Raw genomic sequence first — 23,794 nt, forward strand, 5'->3', positions numbered from 1 at the left:
AACCTGGTAACTTTATTATGATTCACTCTTGTTTGTGTTCTTCTAGTTGCAGTTTTTTTTTGTTTTATTAATTACAAGCCATTTGTGGCCATCATGAGTATGACAAAAGTGCCGACTTTTTCCAAGGCAAGAGGTGCCAGCCAACCCGTCAAATTCTCAAAATTTTCGACTGTAAAATACAGGCGACGTAAGTATTTACATTCTTTTCGAGATCAGTCAATGCTCATTAAGGATTTTATTTTTTCACGGAAGGCTCAAATGCCCCCCCCCCCTATGGGGTGGCAATTGAACAGTGTGGAACAATTTTTATTACTACTTAAAAGAGGCACTAGAACGCTCAATAATCGTTTGAACGAGCCGTTTCCGTATTTTCTACGACCACTATTCAATTTGCCCCCCCCCCCACACCCTGGAAAAAGACGCATTGTGACTTTTTTCACGAAAAATTGAAAAATTCCACATTTTTGTAGATAGGTGCTTGAAAGCTCTACAATAGGATTCTCTGATATGCTGAACTGGATGGGGTAGTGTTCATTAACATCACTTACGCTTTTGGTCGTATTATGCATATTTTTCAAATAGAGCAAGTTTTCTTAGACTCACAATTTCTGATAGGCAACACTAAAATCAATCTTTTTTACACATTCAGTATCACGATAAAAGCCAATTCATTGAAATACGTACTGTTACTAAAAGTTAATTTTTTGGAGTTTCGGTTTCTTTGAAGCTCGTGTGGCTCTTTCCTTACGAAAATGTATCACTTCGGTATTATTCAATTAGAAAAAAATCCATTTATTAATTCAACCACAGTTAGGTAAAACAGGTTTTATAATTACATTATAATTATCACGAGGAAAGTAAATTATGGATGGGTTGTTGCTTGCTAGAGCAATATTGTGACTTCTCAGGGGGGGAGGGGGTCTCAAGCAGCTACTGCTTTAAAGTATCAAACAGTTCGTGGTAACGAATTGTAAGTAAGGGGCGACCCAGTTAAATAGTAACCATTACTCTAAAACACAGAATTTTGATACCAATAGATATATCAAAAGAAATGGCTTATTATGCTGAATTCAAATATATAAGTTTCATTAAGTTCAGTTGTACCCATTACCGACTACAAGCCAGTAAATATTTGCCTGATTTTCGAAAAGAGGGAAAAATTATTACGTACATGAAGGGGGTTGCCTCCTCCTCAACACCTCCCTCTTTAAGCTATAGCTTGAATTTTATCCCGATTTTTTAAAAACGACTCCGAAAAGACAAGGGCCGTTTAAATAGAACGATAAGAAGCTTTTTTAAAAGTGTTAAAAAACTTTAGCGTAAAGAGTGAGGAGTTGAGGAGGAGGCAACCCCGTTCGTGTGTGTAATAATTCCTCCTCGTTTCTAGTTTTAACGTTGCCCATTATTTTCAGTTGAAAAAACTTGCTTTTTATTTTATTCTTCCAAAGCTCATACGAGATCTACCGTCCTGAAAAAACAAAACTTTTCAGATTTTATTTTGGCTTTTCCTATTTTGTTGCTGTTTTATGAAAGTAAGAGCTTATATAATTGATTGTAGTTCACAAAATCACTTACATTTCCACCATGAATGTGGCGATAAGCGTTACATCTAGACAGAAAGAATCACTACAGCTTTTCATAGACGAAGAAAATGGTTGACTTGCTGTTACTGGGAAAAGTTAGCGATATCAGCCAAAATTAAGCAACTTCTTATACTATTCATATTTTATTGGTTTTAGGCCTACTTAAACAGAAATTTAAAAAACTGCATTAACTTTATTAGATGTTCCAAAACCTGCCCGTATAAACTTCGGAAGGGGCAAAATCGATTAGAAATCAGAAGTTTTAGCGCCTTTTTTAAAATTTAAATGTGATCGCATTCAACCAGATCACAGGACAACCCAACATTTTGGAATTGTCATTTTGTTCAAACTAGTCAAAGGCCTAATCGCTATACTTCCACGGATACCATGCCCTGTAGTACCAGGGCAAGAATTGTAAATTATGCAATTTGTCCATTGTTTAAATGCAGCACTTATCATTAGGAAAAGGGGAAATATTTGGTTCTGGGTGTATCAGAAAAGGCTAAGGGCATTAAGATGAAACTTTCGAGAATGTTCAGGGATATGTTATACTGAATCAAAAGGCCCTATGTGCATCCAGTTTATCAAAAGGAGGATTTGCCAATATTTTAAGAAAGGCGTGAGGTATTAAGCTGGAGCTTTCAGGATATATTTAGGGGGATATTGAAAAGCGGTTGGAGGGCTGCCAGACCAACTACATTCCCGTTTTAGATGACCTTCCTCCCAAAAAAATTCTATTAAATTTTAAAATAAACATCTTGTTCAAGATAGTCTAAAACCCAAATAAATATACCTGTTAGGATGACATGAACCACAACAGCTGTAAAGAGGGATGCCGAATACAATAAAATAGACCGTGTTCGAGCTGGTTGTCAAAAGGGCGTATCGCCAAAATCTAAGGAAAAGTTTAGGGTATTGAGTTGAAAATTTCAGGGGATGTTGAGGAGGTATCGGTGGGCATCCAGTCCAGCTTGCCCTTTTTAGATACTCCCTTCTCTTATCACACATTGAAATTTTGAAAAACAGATTTGAGGCAAGGATTGTAAATTTTGCAATAGGCGCTTTTTAACATGCGGGATTATTTCTAGGAAAAGGGGAGATGTTTGATTATAGGTGTGTTCAAAAGGCTAAGGGTATTAAATTGGAACTTCAGGATATGTCGAGGGGCATCTAAAACTAAATCAAAAGATACTACGTGTATCCAGTTTATCAAAAAGGCGTATCTGCAATATCACAGGAACAACAAAGGGTATTAAGTTTATCCTTTAAGAGCATGTTAAAAAGTGGTCTGGGTACAACCAGTCTCCCTTCCTGTCACTTTTTAGCTGGCTCTTTTTGATCAGGTATCTCCAAAGATATCAGATCAAACTTTGGAAATAGCCATCTTGTTCAAAATAGTCAAAAGCCAAATAACTACAGCTCAGGCGATGATATAACCCCCCATCAGCCCCTGGAGGAAGTGTTGTACGTAAATAAAAGTTGCCTATTTATTATATACAAGGTTGGTTTTCTAGAAAAGAGGACAGGTTTGGTCCCGATTCTCCAAAAAGGCTAAGGATATTGAGGTACAACGTTCAGAAAATATTGAAAGAAATATCAATCAAAATCAAAACACACTATTTTCAGAGGGTTATAAAAGGGCACAAGTGCAATAGCTAAGGGTATTAAGTAAAGATTTTAATGACATGTTGAATAAGGAACTATGGGCAACCAGACCTCCCCCTCTTATTCTTTTAGTTACCTCCCCTTAACGCTGATAAAGATCTTCAACACCATTTTATTCAAAATAGTCACAACATCTAAAAGCTATGCCTCTGTGGATGCCACGCCCCAGAGCCCTTGGGGCAAGGAATGTTAATTATGACGTTTGTCCATTTTCTGTGTGCAGGATTTATCATTCGGAAAGGGGAAGGGATGTTTGATCTTGGGTTTTCCAAAAAGGCTAAGGGTAAGGAGGCGAAATTTCGGGAAACGTTTAGAGGCGTGTTGAGCTAAATCAGAAGAAACTGTCTTCATCCAAGTTATCAAAAAGGCGCATCTACAATGTCTTAGAAGCGGGTAGGACATTAACTTGAAACTTTTAGGGTCATCTACTTCTTCTACTACTAGTATTGTGGTTGCAAATGAGACTAGTTGCGACTGCAACTGTGACTACTTCCAACTGCGACGGTTTTCAACTGTGACTCCGACTGCATGCAACTGCTGCTACATCTACTTTCAGGGAAATGACTAATTTCAGGATAAGTTGAGGGGGATGTTGAACTTTGAAACTTTAAATTTGAAAAAAAACTTTGATGTTAAAATAGGGGGTGTTGAACAAAATTACTATCAAAGAACAAATGAAATCCAACACGAACAGAAGTTATATAAACAGTCATAGCAAACATACAGATAACAGGTTTTTGCACTTTACTGGAAACGAACTATATTACAAATATTTTCTTTTACACTTACTACATTAGAAAATAAGAAAAAACTACACTGAAAAATCTTGAATTGCTAAGCTTTCATCAATTTATATCCCATATCAAATATTCAGTTTATTTTTATTAGTTCTTTCCAGAGACTGTTCAAGATTCGTATAGTTTTCAATAAAACGCAAATCATGGAAAAGGCTTTATTTTTAAGGTTAGGGGAGGATGAAGGGGGCAGTAGCCAAACTCCTGTTTGCAGTGATTTTTGTTCGTTTTAAGTTTAACTTGAATATTCAATTTGATTTTTACTCGTTTTAAGATTTATTTATTCATTTGTATTAATACCGGTTTTCTGTATGTTTGCTCTGATTGTTCATTTAATTTGTTGGTTTTGGATTCCATTTATTCTTAAATAGTAATTTCATTTCGTTTTGAGCTTGAATTATCATAGGAATTTTTAAGCTGGTCTCAAGTTTAATATGGCTCTTGAATTTTCTTTTTGAAAAACTTCTTTTTCGGACAGTTTTTTTTAATTAACTCTTTTAAAAAGTCGATTTAATACTAAGAGAAGAAAAACATCTAGTGGTCAAACGAACAGCATTTGAGAATCAATTTCGAAGATAGTCTAAAATCTGTCAGATCATTGACATTTTTTCAAGGATGTAGGACCCAGCTTGAGGACGTAGTCAAGGTTGAGACTTCAGATATATTATACTCTGTGCATAATTGTAATAAATCAGTCTTCCAGTTCAAAAAATCTGTTCGAAAAAACTCAGAATAGCACACATCTTCTATGATTTTAGACAGCTACTTACAATAATCCAAGAAACTGCCCTTTAGAAGCCTTTCAAGATTGATACCTATAGGACAAGACAGGAACCAAGTTAAGGAAAGTCAATTACTCCATGAAGACAATACTTCTATAATGATATACGTTAAACATTACAAAATCCGAACAGTTTGATTTACAGATGTGCAGAACAGTCCTTCAGATACGAGATTCATTCAAAGATATTGCTGACATATATTATTGCATACCATAGAGCAAGTTAGAAGATATAGAATTTAACACAAATGTTTAACTTGAAAAGGCTTGTATTCCAGTTATAGCTCGTCCCAAAATCAATGCATGGATGTCGTGTGTGCCTGAAAAATAAGAAAAGATGCAATAAAAAAAGAAACTATGATGTAATATTGCTTTACTTATCCTAAATGTTGGTTACATACTAAAATAACTTAACTTTAGCACTCTGTGCATAAGGCTTGATGAGTTGGCAACTTTGTTTATTTGAGATAGAGCTTGCCACAGATTTTCGTGTGTTGTAAAGACCACCACAGTCATTAAAAGAGAAGACAAAATTAGTAAAGCTATGTAGAACCTACAGCGTTCAGAAATAGAAGAAAAATTTCAGCTAGAAAAAGGCCATCAGAAAAAAACAACACTAAGATTCTCTTGATTTTTGCGCAGCGCCATTAAAAATTCCATTTCACCAAGAATCAGACAAAATAGAGATTGTATGATGTAACCGATTCTTTGCATTAATTTTAGTAGTCATCGAATTCCTATTAGTCCTTCCACAGTGTAGCAAAATTGTCGTTATTGCATTGCTTTTATTTTATTTTTATTTTGCATTTCAGATATCCCACGGATCTGAAGGTTGAGTCCCGAATCCATCTTGATGGAAGCTTGTTTCACAAAGATGATAACGAAGAATTACACAAAGATAATTCTGAAAGTACCAATGACACTAAAACTGAAAACTGATTCTTTAAACGGGTAAAGTGAAACCTACACAGCCGCATACGTCTTATTAACCATTAGAAAGATCAGCAGAAAATGAGGGAAAACAATACATCATAATGTATAATCATATAGCTCTAGAAAGTGTAACTTCCCTAACTGCTGCAGCAGAAGACAAACACAGCCATAATTTAGTAGTAAACAGCAAAAAAAATCCGTGATTGAGTAACTAAAATTATGTAAAAATATAACCCTAACATTTTGTTACCAAATAGGAATTGGAAAAATATGTGAATATCATTGGACAACTAAAAATCTAGGCTATGCATTAATATGGTTATTATTTAAGTAACTTCCTTACTTATTCAGGTATCAATCATCCTCTTCGGACGTTTTGGAGCCACTCCTCCTAGCTTGATGTGGCCAAATCAGCGCAGTAGCTATGATGTTACTGAGAATAATTTAAGTCGACTGGATTATTTGGCATACTTCCATATTTTAAGATGCAGTCCGTGTATTTGATTCTAGCGATGCAACGGAGGCATCTCATCTCAAAAGCTAGAAGTTTTCTTTCATCTTCAGTTTCCTGTGTCAATGTTTCACATATATACGCGACTGAGCATTGTGTTAGTTACGAACAACCCGTTTTCAAGGTAGAAGTCAAGCAATGGACCTCTTGCATTAAGTTTTCCATTATATCAGACAGACCAACATTATTCGTACCCACTATAGCGTTAAAGTCACCCAAGACAATTAGTACGACATTCTAATGAATTCGGTAGACCACGCCTTGTAATATGAAATAGAATAACTTGCATTCTTCCTCACTTCTGGCGGAGTCTAAGGCATAGACTTGTACAACAGAGATATTCTTGGCAGCTCCCTTCAGTTGTAATACAGCTATTTTTTATAAAACTGAGGGGAAAGAGATAAGAGATTAATTGGCAGTTGGTGATACGAAGAATCTTACACCTTTTCGATGAGGTTGGTCCTTAGGTCCAGACAGCAAGATTACCATCTCGACTATAGAGAGGTTTTCCTCACTCATTCGGGGGATATGAGTCCGAGAAAGGAAGAAAACATCTCAATTGTAGTTATGTAGTTCTCTAAGGGCAAGATTCAGTTACCCTGGCTTAGAAAGTGTTCGAATGTTCAGCGTTCTGTCGGAATGGAACAGCTGTGTGTATTTTCGCCCCGGTTGAGGGTCTTCATAGACTTCGGGTTGTCGGTTGGCCTGGATGCGATAGCGTGCAAAATTACATCATCATAATCATTCCAAATTCGTAGTTTGTCGGTTACCCCGGACGTCGCAGTAAATATTCGCATAATACTAAGCGGTCTTTCCATGATTTCAAGAGGTGGTGCCTTGGCTAACTCGGTGGTGGCGGCAAGTCACTCCTCTCCACCACCTTGTACAGGCCCTTGTCCATAAATCTGGATCCTCTGCCGTACCACAGTTCTTGTCCTATTGGGGATCCTCCCACGATGGTGTTCTTTTTCGCCATAGAATTTAACCCACTTTTGGGAGAAGGTTTGCAACAAGTAGACCCAGCTTAGTGTACAACCGAGGGGCTTTTTCCAGCTCCTTTTGGGGTATCAAAGTACCCCAATTTTTATTATGAGCCCCAAGGGACTAGGTCTTCCGTTGGTCCGCACCTCCTACTCAATGGAGGTACCCTACATATATGTAGAGCGTTTCCTATCTGCCACCTGGGGACGCGCTGGTTGGCCCCAGGGAGGTTCCTACGGAGATGAAATACAGAGATTCCTTGCTACATACGGGATTGAAACGGGACATTCTCGATTGTCATGCTCGGCTAGGCACCACTGCGCTGTAACAAGGTAAATTACTCAAATTGTTAGTTAACTGGCTTACCCACAGAAAAACCTTTTAGAAAGCAATTAGATTGTCCTGTTTTCTTATATTTATCCCTTGAGTCGACTATTGACATATCACTTGAATTTTTATTTAATTTTTTTATTTCAAAAACATCAATTTTATTTCTTAATATTTACATATTCCCACTAACCTATACTCGTTCACTAGACAAGGATAGTGAGTGTGACAGTCAATTCACACTTGCAATTTTGACGATAAGATGCAGATAAATCGGTGGTAAAACCGTTCGGTTGGGCTTGTTGTGCAAACAGGAGTGATTTCCGTTCGTTTCACGGTTTAATGTAGCAGCAAAGGAAAGCACAACGTAAAAACATTAATAATTGTATAACAGCCAAAAGAACAATCATAGAAAATCCCGGTTTCCAGGTATGAATAGACCTAAGATGGAATCAGGGTGCAGAAAAAGTTTATATTTTGATGTCCTTGGTACTTTAAGCAAAACAGAAGCCAATCAGAGACCTCTTATATACAGTAACAGTTTGAAATATTTGTTCAACAAGATAGGCTTGCTTCCAAATAGTAACAGCCAAGGCTTGTCCAAAAAGAAAAAAAAGGGACCATTTGGAAGTATATATGACCTTAATAACAATTATTTAGTCATATTAATAAATGAAAATCCAATACTACCTACAGTCCCAAATTTAAAAGAGAAGCGTACAGCCAGCCAGTGTTACCACGTGCCAAGTATAAGACTACACAGTAATAAAAGCACAAATACGCCAAAGGTACAATTTTTCTAATGAACGTCTATCGATGGTGCAAATTTCCAGGAAATTTCGCCGATTCGAAGAATTCAGAAATTCAGAGAAATTGTTTACCCCATAAAACTACCAAAATCTCTCTTAGTGATAAACTGAAATTACATGGAACTATTGATAGAAATTACAACACTAGAAACTACTTATATTTTTTGCCAGCTACATCCTCTCGCCCTCTATACACATACCCATGTTTGATATTCATCAAAATTGAAAGTTTGGAAAAAGCAACGACGAAGCCTTACTAGTGAGGACTCAAACACATGTGAAAAGGCAAAACACAAAGTTGACAACCTTCAGGCCTACACAGAAGTGCCGATGATGGAGTTGAAGATGAATTAGAGTTAGTCTTCAAGACCATTTTAGGCAAAAAAACGTCTTTTTTCCAGGCCTTTACCCATTCTCTCCGGGAGAGCAGTCTTGGGAACCAAATCCTAACATCGCAAGCATTTGAAATAAGCAGCCTACTCAATAGGATATGATTATTTCATGTCCTGAAATACGGAATTCCTATATTATATAATCCAAACCTCTTACAGAATATTTTTGACACACTACATTTTCGTGACGTCCATTGTTATGATTTAATTGTAATTGGAACAGCGTAGACACTGTTAGTTTTCTCAACAAAGCAAGAGACTTCTCAAACTGAAGAATGCTTTGAAAAAAAAACTTTAAAAAGCTACGAAGTGAAGTCACATTGGGGTTTCTAATTAAACAGAATGAAAACAAATACCAGTGCCAGGGCAAAAGCCTGAAGACCATTCCTATAAAAATCTCTTGCTCTTTTCTTGCCCTTGCAGTTCTTGCTCTGTAACTTCTTCGTCTTCCGTCTTATGATTTATATGTTTCCCCTTTCTCTTTTGTATCTTATTCCGGTATATTCGAGTCTTCCTTTTATCATATTTTGCTCGCTCTAATATAGTAAATACCCAACTATACATTCAAAGCTACATCACGGGTACGTATCGTATCACCAATCATATTTATAAATTAGGAACTACACTTTGAAACTTTAGCTCGAAAGGCAACTTGTGTTTAGATAAATAGAATACCAAGCAGTGATTGTAATTTGTGGTCAGTCATATCTTACGCATCATATTTATCAAACATATTGCTAGTTGACAACTGTTTATTTTTCTATGGCAGTTGTCCTGACTGTTTCTCTTATGTTATTGACGTCTTAAACTACTTGAAAAAAAAGAAGTTGGAAGAAGTTCAAAAACCTTTCTAGTCATATTATCAATAATATGGCGAACAATAAATCATGCTCGTTCTTTTTCTTTTATCCAGAAAATACGAATTTACGAATAAATCGCCTTAAGAGACATTATGACGAATAATTTTGGTAAAAGTTGTCATTTCTAGTAAGAAAAATTAGCTCATAAAAACAAAAATTGAAGAGTAGTTGGAATGCATTCGTTATTATATTGATAACAACGCTTTATGCCAGAATAACAAAGAAGGGTAGAAGCTGTAAAACAGAATTCTTTTTCATTTGCCCATGAGTGAAATCAAAATTTAACTACTTACCGATTAGAAACTGTTCTTTTTTGCACAAGAAAAAAAATGGGCAACATAAATCTCAACTTTAAAAACATTAAAGAAGACAAATTACTTGAAAAGCACTTTTGTTCAGCTTAGAGCGTTCATTTGAAACCGTTCTCATTGAGAGGTACACAACTGAAACGGTGTTTTGATTCTTCTAAACAGAGATTCAAAGATTCAAAACATTAAGAAGAAACTAAACAATGGACTAGTAGCCCGTCGAGTGTAATTGATGAAGGAAAAATGAAAATAAAAATGCAAAAATAACGAAAAAACAGAAGTGAACTAGTACTTAAGAAATGGATTTGTTCAGTTGTGCAGATCAATTTGAAGCCATTATCCTGACCTGATTGTTAAAACAAAGACACTAGAAACAAGGGGAAAACGGGTTATTTTCTATATTACTGGCATATTGAACTGTGACCTTAAAAACATCTACGCCAATTCACGACACTGCGGTCATTTTCCATTGGCATATTCGTCGAAAGAAAAATTAAATTAGGGGTATCTCAATTTTCTCACCGTGCGGGAGAGACTTTTGCTCTAAAATTCTCGAACGGCTTTCAAGCTATTATTTCACAATATTCATGTACGCTATATGGAGGCCTCAGGAATGTGCCTGTGCCGTTTCAAAACACGTTGACGTTTCAAAAACGTTCTTAAATTGATGAACTGTTCTACATACAAAATGGCGAAGCCGGATTCTGTTATGGAATCTCTCTTTTAAGCTGCAGGGGGCAAAACTAGCTTATTCTAAATCACATAGTCAAAGACCTATTCTTACACTAAGTTTCCTTCAGGTATTAACTGGTATTAACCTAGGTATTCGTCCAACGTCTGCTGCAGGAGGTAATACAAAATATCTTTCTGGGTATTAGGCGAGTCGTACATCAGACCTTGTGTGCTGCAATAATCACGGTACTAAAAATGGATCCATTCTTAGGCGGAATGGATTCAATCTTAGGCAGGTCTCCTCGTTGATAGCAGTGCTTGGAATCCGATTTACAAAAGTGGCTTTTGAGGCCTTTTTATCAGTTTGACGATAAATAGCTTCATGTGTTGTTGTTTTTTTTATCCTAGTCTCTATCCGACATATAATACCAAGTTTATACCGGCAGAATTTGTGGTAGTAAAACTTAGCAATAGCTGAAACTATTTGACTAAATATGCATTCCGAGTAGCCACTTTCAGAGTCGTGTTTATCAACTTGACTCTGGTGACATCTAATTTTTTTCCAAACGTGTCAACCTTACTCGACGCGTCAACTTTCAACGTGCCAAGGATGAGGTTATAGATTATTCTTTCTTCTATAGCAACGTTTTCAAGCCTATGGACTTAAAAGATAAGCTGAACATACTCTAAGAAAAAATTGATAATATTGTGGCAAAGAAAATAAATCTATTCGATGCTATCGAACATATTATCTAAAAAGACACTGGCCAGCTATTATAACTACCGTCCAAAATAAAAATGTATTCATTCCAATATTCTTTTTGCTTTATCGATTGGTAATATCCACAACATTGCTAGATCTACCATTTTATTTATCTTTATCTTAACATTAGTCAAGAAAACGGTCTCAACCTCCGATTGCGCAAACCTTTGGTTTTGATTCAGAATGAGCGGTTGGGTAAAAAAATATATAACGAATCAATAAGTTCTGTATCGTCAATATCGAAACACAAACAGGAAAAAGACGAGAAAAGAATTAATGATCTCATTCATTTATTCAACAAACAAACTTGTTTTATTTGCCTTATTCATTTCCCTTCTCTTTAGCAGTTTAGAATCCTTCCAAATAACAAGAAGATTCCTCTTCTTGGAAGCTAATTAAAAATTTCCCTCATAAGACTCTAGAATCCTGTTTTACTAGCTTAATTTGAAATTCCAAATCTGGAGACCTGTTTCAATTTTAAGGGACCAGATAAGTAAAGAGAAGCTAAACATATATAATGCAAAATGTTGTCCTGTTTTCCTTTCTCTTGCATTTTTAAATCTGAAGTAAAATATACCAAAACAATGTCAAGACAGAGGAATATATATATTCGACCCAGAAGCCCAAAATTTGAAAGATCAAAAGCCCGAAGGTGGGCCAAGGTCTTTTTTATTATCGTGAATAATGGCCTTAATATCGAGGTATTTGCAATGGCGTAGCCAGGATTGTATTTTGGGTTTATTTCAATTCTCTTTGGACGAGAAAAGGTTCAAAATACTGAAAAGATCATTTTACTACCAAAGAATATTTTGAACACATGCACCACACTTAGGAAATCAAGTCTGAACCCCTCCCCCCAACTCACCCACAAAAATTTACGTTTGTTGCGGACCCAAGAAATAGAGTTTTAATAGCATGTCATTTACAACCCATAGCATAAACACCCTTTCTAATTCTTCTTTAGGTCTTTATGGTGGAGCTCGTAAAATCCACAAGCCGAGACAAATGGCTATGCACACAGGTGAAGGAAAGCATTTAAAATAGCATACAAGAAAAAAAATTAAGATTTTAGGCATTAAAATAAATTTTTTCAGATGCTCGATAGAGATATTTTCTATTATCCCTCAAGCACATACGGCAGTAACATAAATTTTTAGGATTGAACAAATTCTAAGTTTAATGTACTGTATATTTTTAAAATAAATTTGAGGTTCTTTGCAAAAATATGTCAATTATGTTTTCCTTATTGCGAAAAAAAATCCATTCTTAAACTTATCTAATTATTTAAAGAAAAAAACGTTTTCAGACGGAGGTAAAGATCAAAGATGAAATTTAAAACGAGCAAAAACTATTGCTTCGCAGCCAACGCAGCATGAGCAAACATAAACCACTCTAGGAGTTTTGTGACAACACAAAAATGCGAATTCTTATGAGTTTCTGTATATGGTTTGAATTCGCGTAATTTGGTATGACCTCTGCAAATTTAGCCAAATATCTTTCCGCTATAAAAATGAATATTTCGTTGCTATTTTTTAGACAAGTCCGAAATGGAGTCGGTATTTAGGAATAAAAAAATAACTTCCGAATTCACATTATAATTCGAAATTCTACGTTCTAAGGAAAGAAATAAATAAATTTATGGAGTTTATAATGTGGTTTAGTTCCTTGTTTTGAGTAGAACTAATACTTGTTTCCACAGTTCCAAATTTTATATAACTAGCTATTTAGACGACGGCTGATGAGCTCAATGAATGACTATTTAAGTCAGCCTATTATTTTTGTATGCTGTTTAATGAATTTACAGTTTCTACAAAAAATTCTCTAGTTTTTAAGAGAATTCCAATGGTACACTACAAGATTATCAATAATATGGCTGCTGAAAAACATACAGGGACTTAAAGATAAGTTTGTTATTCCCTGCAGACTAATTAATGACTTTTTGGCTCCTAAACAATAAAAACTTTTTATGCTTGGGTTTTGTGTTTTCTTAAATGACTGGCTTCGCATGATAGTAAAAAGGAAAAGAAATAGCATTGGTCGATTTATTTACACTATCTTTATAGGTATACTGCACAGGCTGCAGAGCATTAATTTTTGTTCTTTTGAAGCTGCAACTTCACTCTTTTTTTCCATCAGAAAAACTCTGTTTGCCTTTAAATTAGTTTTGCTCATTTTAATTCAGAAAAATATATACATAATGAATGTGATAAACGATCTTTTGCGAAAGTTAGGCGAATATTCAAAAGGGGTGAACAACATAATTATTAGTAGAACGGGATAATATAAGTTTGATTTCCAAAGTCAGTCAACTTCTCCACAAACACCTGTTATCTAATCAATATATAAGAATCCCGAGAGAATACTATAGGTAGATGGAAAATTTCTAGCACAGGTAGAAATTCAACCGATTCTAAAGCGCGTTGCTTCAGCTATGAAATTACATTTATCAAATAACTTCCATTAGAATCACTTAGTCCAATAGTATAGTCCTTAGTCCTTCCAATAAACTATCTCTTTTTTTCTTTAGGGCAATTGAGAAAGTCATTTACCAGAAACATACACATGAGGGGTGGACAAATTTGTCAATGATGCAAAAAAACAGGCGTAGTTTATAAGAACAGGGAAAAAAAAGATATTTATCGGTTCTGATACGCACAGTGTTTGTGCGTGCCTTTCCAATAATTTTCCACACATTGGCTATTTCAGAGTTTCACTCAACGTCATTATAGCCTTATTTAGAAAAAAAAATTCGTGACAGAAAATGACACTTTGTTATGGCGAGATCTCTTCTTTGAATTAAAAAAAGAAAAACAAAGTTTTTTTTTAACTGCAAGTAAGGAGCGACATTAAGACTTAAAACGAACAGAAATTATTCCGTATATGAAAGGGGTTGTTTTCTCGGAAACGTCCCGCTCTTTACGCTAAAGTTTGACTCTTTGTCACAACTCTACTTTTTAAAACAATAAATAACTTTAACGTAAAGAGCGAGGCTTTGAGGAGGGCACAATCCATTTCATATACGAAATAATTTCTGTTCGGTTTAAGTTTTAATGTCGCTTTGTCCCCTCGTTAATACCTCACTCTTTACATTAAAGCTTAAATTTTGTCCGTGAATCACAAAGGCAGTAGAATAAATAGTTGAAATTACTAAAAATACTTTAGCGCAAAGAGCTAGGTATTTAGGAGGAGATGAACCCCTCATATGCGTATTAATTTCTTTTCGTTTTAAGTTTTAGTGCTGGTCCTTACCTTCAGTTGAAAATTTTTTTTTCATATTTATTTTTTCGTTGTTTTTGTTTTAAATAATTCTAGACTGCGCCCCCTTTATGGAAATTCTCTTCTCCCATGACAAATTCATCCATGGAAAGATCCTCCTACGTAACCCACTCCCCTCAAACCCTCCCCCCCCCCAAAAAAAAATCCCCAGAAAATGTCTGTACACTTCCCAATAACCATTATTATATGTAAACACTGGTCAAAGTTTGTAACTTGCAACCCCTCTCCTGCGGACTGTGAGGGAGTAAGTCGACCCAAAGACATATTTACTTGGTTTTTCGACTATGTTGAACATAATGGCTATCTAAAAATTTTGATTCGTTGACTTTAGGGGAAAAATGAGCGTGGGAGAGGGCCTAGGTGCCCTCCAGTTTTTTCTGTCAATTGAAAAGGGCACTAGAAATTTTAACTTCCGTTAGAATGAGCCCTCTAACGACATCCTAGGACCACTGGGTCGATACGATAACCCCTTGGAAAAAGAAAAAGAAAAACAAACAAATAAACACGCACCCGTGATCAGTCTTCTTGCAAAGATTACGAAATTCCACATTTCTGTAGATAGGAGCTTGAAACTTCTACATTAGGGTTCTCTGATACGCTGAATGCGATGGTGTGATTTTCTTAGGCTCGTAACTTTTGATAGTTGAGATCAAATTTGATGAAACTTATATTTTTAATATCGGCATAAAATTTGATTCTTTTAATGTATCTATTAGAATTAAAATTCTGTTTTTTAGACCTTCGTTTACTATTGAGCTTGGTCACTCCTTACTACAGTCAGTTACCACGAACTGTTTGATCATGGTTGTTGTGGTAGCAAAAACTTAGTAAAGAGCGAACCACGGTCCACAATAACCACCAGTTTAAAAACCCGTTTTGCAAAAAAAAAATGTCTAGTGAGATGAAATTGCTTTATAGCTGATTTGGAAAGAGTAATAATTATTTTGACTAATTCTGATAGTAGTATGTTACTTAGAAAAACAATTTATAGGAGTTTCGAAAAAGAGGAGGAAACCACTCCTCTTTCGAAATGAACTGGGCACAGTTTACGATGGCGCCCTTTCAACATCTCAGGTTTATAAAATCAATGTATAATATTACACAGAATAATACTTATACAATAATATTTCATTAATAATAAAACAACTTTGTTTATATGAACCTCAAAGATGCCAAGGATAATATACTCCATGGACTTTTTATGTGACAAATATTGAAATTTTTTTAAGAGAAAGTTTAAGAAAGATCCAAAGTTAAGCCAATATTTAACGCCCGGTTTTCTTAAAAATTCATGCTGACTTCTTCTATGCCTAGGTTGGAAAATGATCATTTTATAAATTTTATTGTCTAGATTCTTCAAAACTAAAAACCACAAAAAAAAAGAAATGCAGTAAGGAGCGACCCGGCTCAATAGTAACCGAAACTCTAAAAAATGGAATTTTGATACCAATAGTTACATCAAAAGAATCGCATTTTAATAATGATTTTAAATATATAAGTTTCATCAAGATCAGTTATACCCATCAAAAGTTACGAGCCTGATAAAATTTGCCTCATTTTAGAAAATAGGGGAAAACACCCCCTAAAAGTCATACAATCTTAACGAAAATCACACCATCAGGTTCAGGGTATCATAGAACCTTATTGCAGAAGTTTCAAGCTTCTATCTACAAAAATGTGGAATTTTGCATTTTTTGCCAGAAGACAGATCACGGATGCGTGTTTATTTATTCTTTTTTCCAGGGATGATCGTATCGACTGAGTGGTCCTAGAATGTCGCGAAAGGGCTCATTTTAACGGAAATTAAAAGTTCTAGTGCCCTTTTTAAGTGACCAAAAAATTGGAGGGCACCTAGGCCCCCTCCCACGCTCATTTTCTCCCAAACGTCACCGGATCAAAATTCTGAGATAGCCATTTTATTCACCATAGTCGAAAAACCTAATAACTATGTCTTTAGGGACGACTTAATCCCCCACAGTCCCTGTGGGAGGGGCTGGAAGTTACAAACTTTGACCTTTGTTTACATATAGTAATGGTTAATGGGAGGTGTATAGACATTTTCAGGGGGATTTTTTGTTTAGGGGGGAGATTTGAGGGGGGTTACGTGGGAGGATATTTCCATGGAGAAACCTTTCATGGGGGAAGAGAATTTCAATGAAGGGGGCGCAAGATTTTCTAGCATTATTTGAAAAAACAATGAAAAAGAAATATGAAAGGTTTTTTCTACAGAAAAAAAAGGAGCAGCATTAAAATTTAAAAAGAACAAAAATTATTACGCATATGAGGGGTTTACCTCCACGTTATACCTCACTCTTTACGCTAAAGTATTTTTAGTAATTTCAACTATTTATTCTACGACCTTTGTAATTCAGAGCTCATTCTTAAGGAATTGGGACAAAATTTAAGCTTTAGGATAAAGAGTGAGGTATCGACAAGGGTCGAACCCCCTCATACACGCAATAAAAACATACAAATATAGAAGTTCGTTACGTAAATTAATTCGTAAGTTACGTATATTTTTTACCAATGAAAACGTTTGTAAAAAATTAAAAGTTTTAGTAGCTTTTTAAGTAATCAAAAAATTGGAGGGCAACTAGGCCTCCTCCCTCACTCCTTTTTTTCTCAAAATCTTCCGATTAATTGCATGCAAATTTTTTTCGTTTTAATTATTTATGTGTGGAGAGCCAAGATCAAAACATGCATTAATTCAAAAACGTCCAGAAATTAAATAAAAAAACAAGTTTTTTAAATGAAAGTAAGGAGCAACATTAAAACTTAAAACGAACAGAAATTACTCTGTATATGAAAGGGGCTTTTCCTCCTCAACGCCCCGCTCTTTACGCTAAAGTTTCTTACTGTTTTAAAAATAGAGTTAAGAGAAAGAGTCAAACTTTAGCGTAAAGAGCGGGGACTTGAGGAGGAAAAGTTTTCATATAGTAATTTCTGTTCGTTTTAGTGTTGCTCCTTACTTTCATTTAAAAAACTTGTTTTTTTTTATTTAATCTAGTGAAAGAAAAGAAGTAAGTTGAAACTCAAAACCGACAAATATTGCTGCTTCGCAGTATATACAGCATACTCTTGAAAATCTCTTTCAAATAAGTTGGCTCGCAATGTGTCCCTGTATTGTGTAATGTGTTCTTTAATGTGTCCCGAAACACTAGCACTTTACTGAAAACTTAGCTTGCTTGATTTTTCTCGAAAATCAAAATTGTAAAGTAAAATTTTATTGATTTCATGACCGGTAAAAGCCTACTGATAGTTCTGTAAATTAGTCATTTATTTTATGCAGGCCACATCAGAATTTTCTGCTTTAAACCCCATTTTGTTGCATCCGTTTTATGTTTTCAGTGAAGCTTTAGCTTTTCAGAATTCAATAAATATAGGGAAATATCACGATCAAGTTTATTTGAAATAATTTTTCAAAAACATGTTGCATAAACTGCGAAACAATAATTTGTTTTCGTTTAAAGATTCAATTACGCTCTTCAATTCCATAAAAAAAAAACTTTTTTTAGTTAACTAAAAAGGCACTAGAACATTCAATTTCGCCTTCTTGATTATCTACGATGTCTGGTTCGATACGTTCCAAACAAAGATAAGAAGAAGAGCGGATGTAACATTATATTCACTCTAAAATGCAATTTTCTTCGGTTTTCAAGATTGGGAACTCTAAACTTCCAGTGGAGGGTTTGAAACATAATAAATAGATTAGCTGTTTTAGAATTCGCATTTTCAATCCCGTTTCATTTGGCAGAAAATGACACTTTTCTGTAGAGCGACGTCTTTGGTTGCTTAAAAACGGCGATATGTGTTTTAAATGCCACTAAAACGAGCCTTACCGGATATTCTACGACCACTATTTCCAAACGATAACCCCTTGGGAAAAAATACGAATAAAAGAGACATATTAGGGCTATCCCATTAGCCCTAAAAAAATTCCTAATGGAATTTTCATCACTATCCAAGGTAGGGGACTGTAAGCCTCAATTCGGGGTATGCCACAATGCAATTTTCAACATCGTACTTTTACTTTGACTCTTTTTAAAATTCTCAATAATTTCGTCTTGTAATTTCAAATTAACTTTCAGTTGAATTTAAACATAAGTACTATATTTAGAATTGAAACTACTGTGGGTTGTTAGCTCTTTACTAGGTTGTATCTACTGCTGCAACCATGCTAATAGCAAAAAGTTATTAAATAAAACAGATTTCAGAAGAAAAAGTAGATTTCAGCTAAACAGAACTAACAGATGAAATTAAATTTTATATCTGCATAGTAATTTTACAAAGTTACAACGATCAAAAATTTCTGTAACGTCCACACGAACGTTTAAGCCCAACAAAATAATAGTGAAAGTATTTCAGCGAGTATTCTGATCCATCCATACTTACCAAAACGGCAAAATGAAAAAATGAAAAGAAAATAACTACCATTTCTTTCACTTCCGTTTTTACCAGCCTACGCTGCTTTGCCTATTTAATAATATTGGATCTTTGCAGGAGATATTTTTGGTTCAAAATTTAATATAAAATGGACAAAATTTAATATAAAATCATTGTTAATCTGCCCCACCTCGCAGGTATGGCAGTTCGTGCAAATACAATCAAAATAACAGTAAAATCTATGTCAACAACTCTGAGGAAAGAGGCATCATTGGGATAAATGAGAGAGATATAGATCAACTGAGATGGAATTCTCTTGTTTGGTTATAGATCTATCCAAATTTTCTGTCAAGTTCAAGCACCAGCCGTAGAGGTTACGCACCATGGCTCTTACTTTCACTTGAATAAATCTCCCCCTTGTGTTGAATAAATCTCCCCTTGCTTAAAAATATAATATTAGCTCATGTTGTACAAATCATCCATGCGCTTGATTTTTAAGCATTTACTGGAAGTACTCGTAACTCCAATTTTGGAGAAACTATACTAACCTTGTTTTTACGGAAAGCAGGTCGTCCAAGGTTGGAGTGGGGGGATGCCGTAAAGAAATATTTAAGGGCTTGATTATTATGAACTGCAATATAAAGCCCTAGACAGTTGGCCGAAAAGGACAATGGCTACTTGTCATCCTTCATCCGCAGAACGTGTCCTACCCATCTCAACCTGTCTATCATTATATCCCTAGAAACCCACACTTTTCGTACCGCCAAAAAAAACACACTTTCGAACAGCATTATGCTGCATTGCATAAATTACATAAGAGCGTAAAACAGACAAATAAGTTCTGGGATTGATTCGATCAACAATCTTTACAGCTCCAATGTCCAAATATTTCTACAATTGAGAAATCGAGACACGAAAATTTTACGAGTAACAGAGACATAATCAAACAAGATCAAGGAAAGAAAATCCGACCAATCGATACAGTATTCTGACTTGGAGGGAGGGTGAGCTATAATATTCATTTTCAAACAGAATATTACAGGATCCATTTTAAATCAATGTAGTCCCATTGTAATCTTCTCAGTCCAGTCTTGCTGCATAGCTGCTTTAGTACTTAGAGGGCCGGTTAAATATTAAACAAAGGTATAAGATTTTCTGTAAATGTATCCTTTGTTGGGCAACATGAGGCAAAACGCAAACAATTTTCAACGCTCCAATTCAAAGGAAACAGAAAACAAAAACTGATTCTCAGGAGAATTTACGGATATTCAAAGATATGATATTAAACCAGCAGGAAAATTTCCACTTAAGAAACTTCTCGAAAATATGAGTTGGAATAAAAGTAATGATAAGAAAAAGCTATAAAACGCTGAAAATTTAGTCTATGAAATAGCAAATCGGCCATCCTAATTTAAAAACCTTAGACGACTTGTTCTTGCTAGAAAAAAATTAAATTGCAATCTCAGTAGTATCAGTGAACATAGGTATATTACCAATTATAGCAGCACTAGTAAAAGCAATTTCATCTACACTAATAATAATTTCAAAATAAGAAAAATACATTCGTTTCTATCTTATTTTTCTAGAAACTTTCCGATCTTTTTAAAATGTACTTTCATATATGGATTATCTGATTTGGAGTAATATTTAAATTTTTATGCTTTGGAAAAGTGGGAACGATTCTAATGGAGACAGGTTTATCATACTTCCACCTCATATCCCTGACTTCCCTTGCACCAAGGGATCGTGCTTGATTTTATTGTTAACTAAAGAAAGTGATAATGAAGAGGATGACCCAGAACCAGATTAGTTCATAAAAAAATGATTAACAGCTTAACAGCTAAAATGAATGAAATTCAAAAAGATTTAAATTTTGAGTTTATCATGGTTCAATAACCTTTTATATATATTTTTTTTTGGCCCAAACAAAATCAATTTAATTTTCTTTTTAAGAAGTCGGAAAACGAGAAAATAACCGTCTTTCAAAAGGTACAATTTTATCACCACGTCAGGCATTACTAGGGAATATTTTATAATCGCACTAATTTGCATGGATATAACTTCAACGTATAAATTTAAATAAAATGAAAAGGCAAATAGTTCCTTTGCCTCAACCTTATAGCCTAGTTTTAACTTTGACACTTCTCAGAATGCCTTATTAAAAAAAGATAAAAAAAAACACTGCGATTTTCTCCCAAATCAACCAGTCCCCTCTACACATTGCTGTGACATTCCTATCAGTGGAGTTAAGCCATCAACAGATAGCAGAGGAAGGAAGGGCCCAACTGACCTCCCCCGTAGCCAATATTTTATTGGTGGCTTTTTCGTCGTAGCGTGTAGTGCATTTTTCTATTGAAAATTGATTTTTCAACGTCTGTTTTTTCCACAAAAGCCTAAAGAAAAGAGCGATAATAATATCAACAATGAAAAGAAATAAATTAACGTAATAGGGGGAACTTAAAACGAACAGGAATTACTATAAAAAAATAAACTAGAACAAGAGCTAAGAGCTCATTAGGTACTTGTGATGAGAGCCAAGAGTTCACATGGCATGAGCTCTAGCAAAATTATAAGAATCAATAGATTGATTTAAAAGGAAAATCAGAGTCTTAATGCCGGTTGGGATTTAAAATAAGACCTCTGAGACACAAGGTCCTTCTAAATATCAAAATTCATTAAGATCCGATCAGCCACTCATAACTTAAAAATACCTCATTTTTTCTGATTTTTCCTCTCCTTTCAGCCCCCCCCTCCCAGATGGTCAAATCGGGGAAAAAACTTTATCAAGTCAATTTGTGCAGGTCCCTGACACGCCTACCAATTTTCATCGTCCTAACACATCCAGAACCACCAAACTCGCCAAAGCACTGGACCCCCCGAACTCCCCCAAAAAGAGCAGATCCAGTCCGGTTACGCCAATCACGTATCTACGACATTTGCTTATTCTACCCACCAAGTTTCATCAAGATCTCTTTACTCTAAGCGTTTCCCAAGATTTCGGGTTTGCCCTCCAACTCCCCCCAATTTCACCAGATCTGGTCGGGATTTAAAATGAAAACTCTGAGACATGAGTTATTTCTAATACCAAATTTCATTAAAATCTGGTCACCCGTTCTTAAGTTAAAAATACCTCAATTTCTCTAATTTATCCGAATTAACACCCCCTCCCCTCAACTCCCCCAAAGAGAGCAGAAGCCTTTCAATTATGTCAACCACGTATCTAGAACTTGTGCTTTTCTTCCCATCAAGTTTCATCCCGATTTCTCCACTCTAAGCGTTTTCCAAGATTTCAGGTTTCCAAGATTTCTGTTTCCCCCAGATCCGGTTCGAATTGAAAATGGAGCATCTGAAACATAAGATCTTTCTATATATCAAGTTTCATTAAGATCCGATTATCCATTCATAAGATAAAGATACCTCAATTTTCACATTTTCCAAGATTTCCAGTTTCCCCCTCAAACTCCCCCCAATGTCACCGTATCTGGTCGGGATTTAAAATGAGAGCTCTGAAGCACAAGATCCTTCTAAATATCAACTTTCATCAAGATCTGATAACCCGTTCGTAAGTTACAAATACCTCATTATTTCTAATTTTTCGGAATTACCCCCCCCCCCTCCAACTTCCCAAAAGAGAACGGATCCAGTCAGGTTATATCAGTCATGTATCTTGGACCCCCCCCCCCTAACTCCCCCCAATAACACTGGATCCAGTCGGGATTTAAAATGAGAGATCTGAGTTACAAGATCCTAAATATGAAATTTCATTAAGATCCGATCACTCCTTTGTAAGTAAAAAATAATTCATTTTTTCTAATTTTTCAGAATTAACCCTCCCCCCAACTCCCCCAAAGAGAACGGATCCGTTCCGATCATGTCAATCACGTATCTAGGTTTTTCCACCAAGTTTCATCCCGATACCTCCACTCTAAGCATTTTCCTTAATTTTAGGTTTCCCCCTCCACCTCCCCCCAATGTCATCAGATCCGGTCGGGATTCAAAATAAGAGCTCTGAGACACGATACCCTACTAAATATCAAATTTCATTAAGATCCGATCACCCATTCGTGATTAAAAATACCTAATTTTTTCTAATTTTTTTTTTCAAATTAACCGTCCCCCAACCCCCCCCCCCCAGATGGTCAAACCAGTGAAACGACTATTTCTAATTTATATCTGATCTGGTCCCTGATACGCCTTCCAAATTTCGTCGTCCTAGCTTATCTTGAAGTGCCTAAACTAGCAAAACCGGGACCGACAGACAGACAGACCGACAGAATTTGCGACCGCTATGTCACTTGGTTAATACCAAGTGTCATAAAAACTGAAATTAAAATGAGTGATCAACTCAAAATTACAACAAACAAAAACTATAACAATAGCCTCACTAGCAGAGAGGTTCAAATTGCTCTGAGACTACTCCTTCCTGGGAAACTTGCCAAACACGCTGTTAGCGAAGGCACTAAAGATGTATCAAAACACACAAGGGAAGGGAGGTTGAAATACTGATGCAGCCTTTGGTCTACTTCTCCGTCAAAACTTCCGTGGGAGTGTCATTTTGATTCTTTCCCATGGATTAAATGCCATAATTTTTACCCCTCCCCCAAACACAGAAAATTTTGAAGGATATGCCTCAAGAAGAATTTGTTCAAAAAAAAGAAATTACGATATATTCCTGATAGACCGTTTCAAAATACGCTGTGTTCCAAAGACCAATTTCATTTTCTATTTCATGACACCTAATAAATGTTATTACTTC

At 35.4% G+C, this 23,794-nt stretch overlaps 1 protein-coding gene across 1 annotated transcript in view; it reads right to left on the minus strand.

Moving 5' to 3' along the window:
- Positions 1-4,899: 4,899 nt before the first annotated feature.
- Positions 4,900-23,794, minus strand: part of LOC136031205 (glutaryl-CoA dehydrogenase, mitochondrial-like) — a 66,890-nt gene continuing 47,995 nt past the window's right edge. Inside the window, exon 9 of the mRNA XM_065710573.1 lies at positions 4,900-5,143. Coding sequence (XP_065566645.1) covers positions 5,076-5,143 — 68 coding nt within the window. The 3' untranslated portion in view covers positions 4,900-5,075. The remainder of the gene's footprint in view (positions 5,144-23,794) is intronic.

This window comes from Artemia franciscana, chromosome 9 (assembly GCF_032884065.1).
Source record: "Artemia franciscana chromosome 9, ASM3288406v1, whole genome shotgun sequence".
Taxonomy (NCBI): Eukaryota; Metazoa; Arthropoda; class Branchiopoda; order Anostraca; family Artemiidae; genus Artemia; species Artemia franciscana.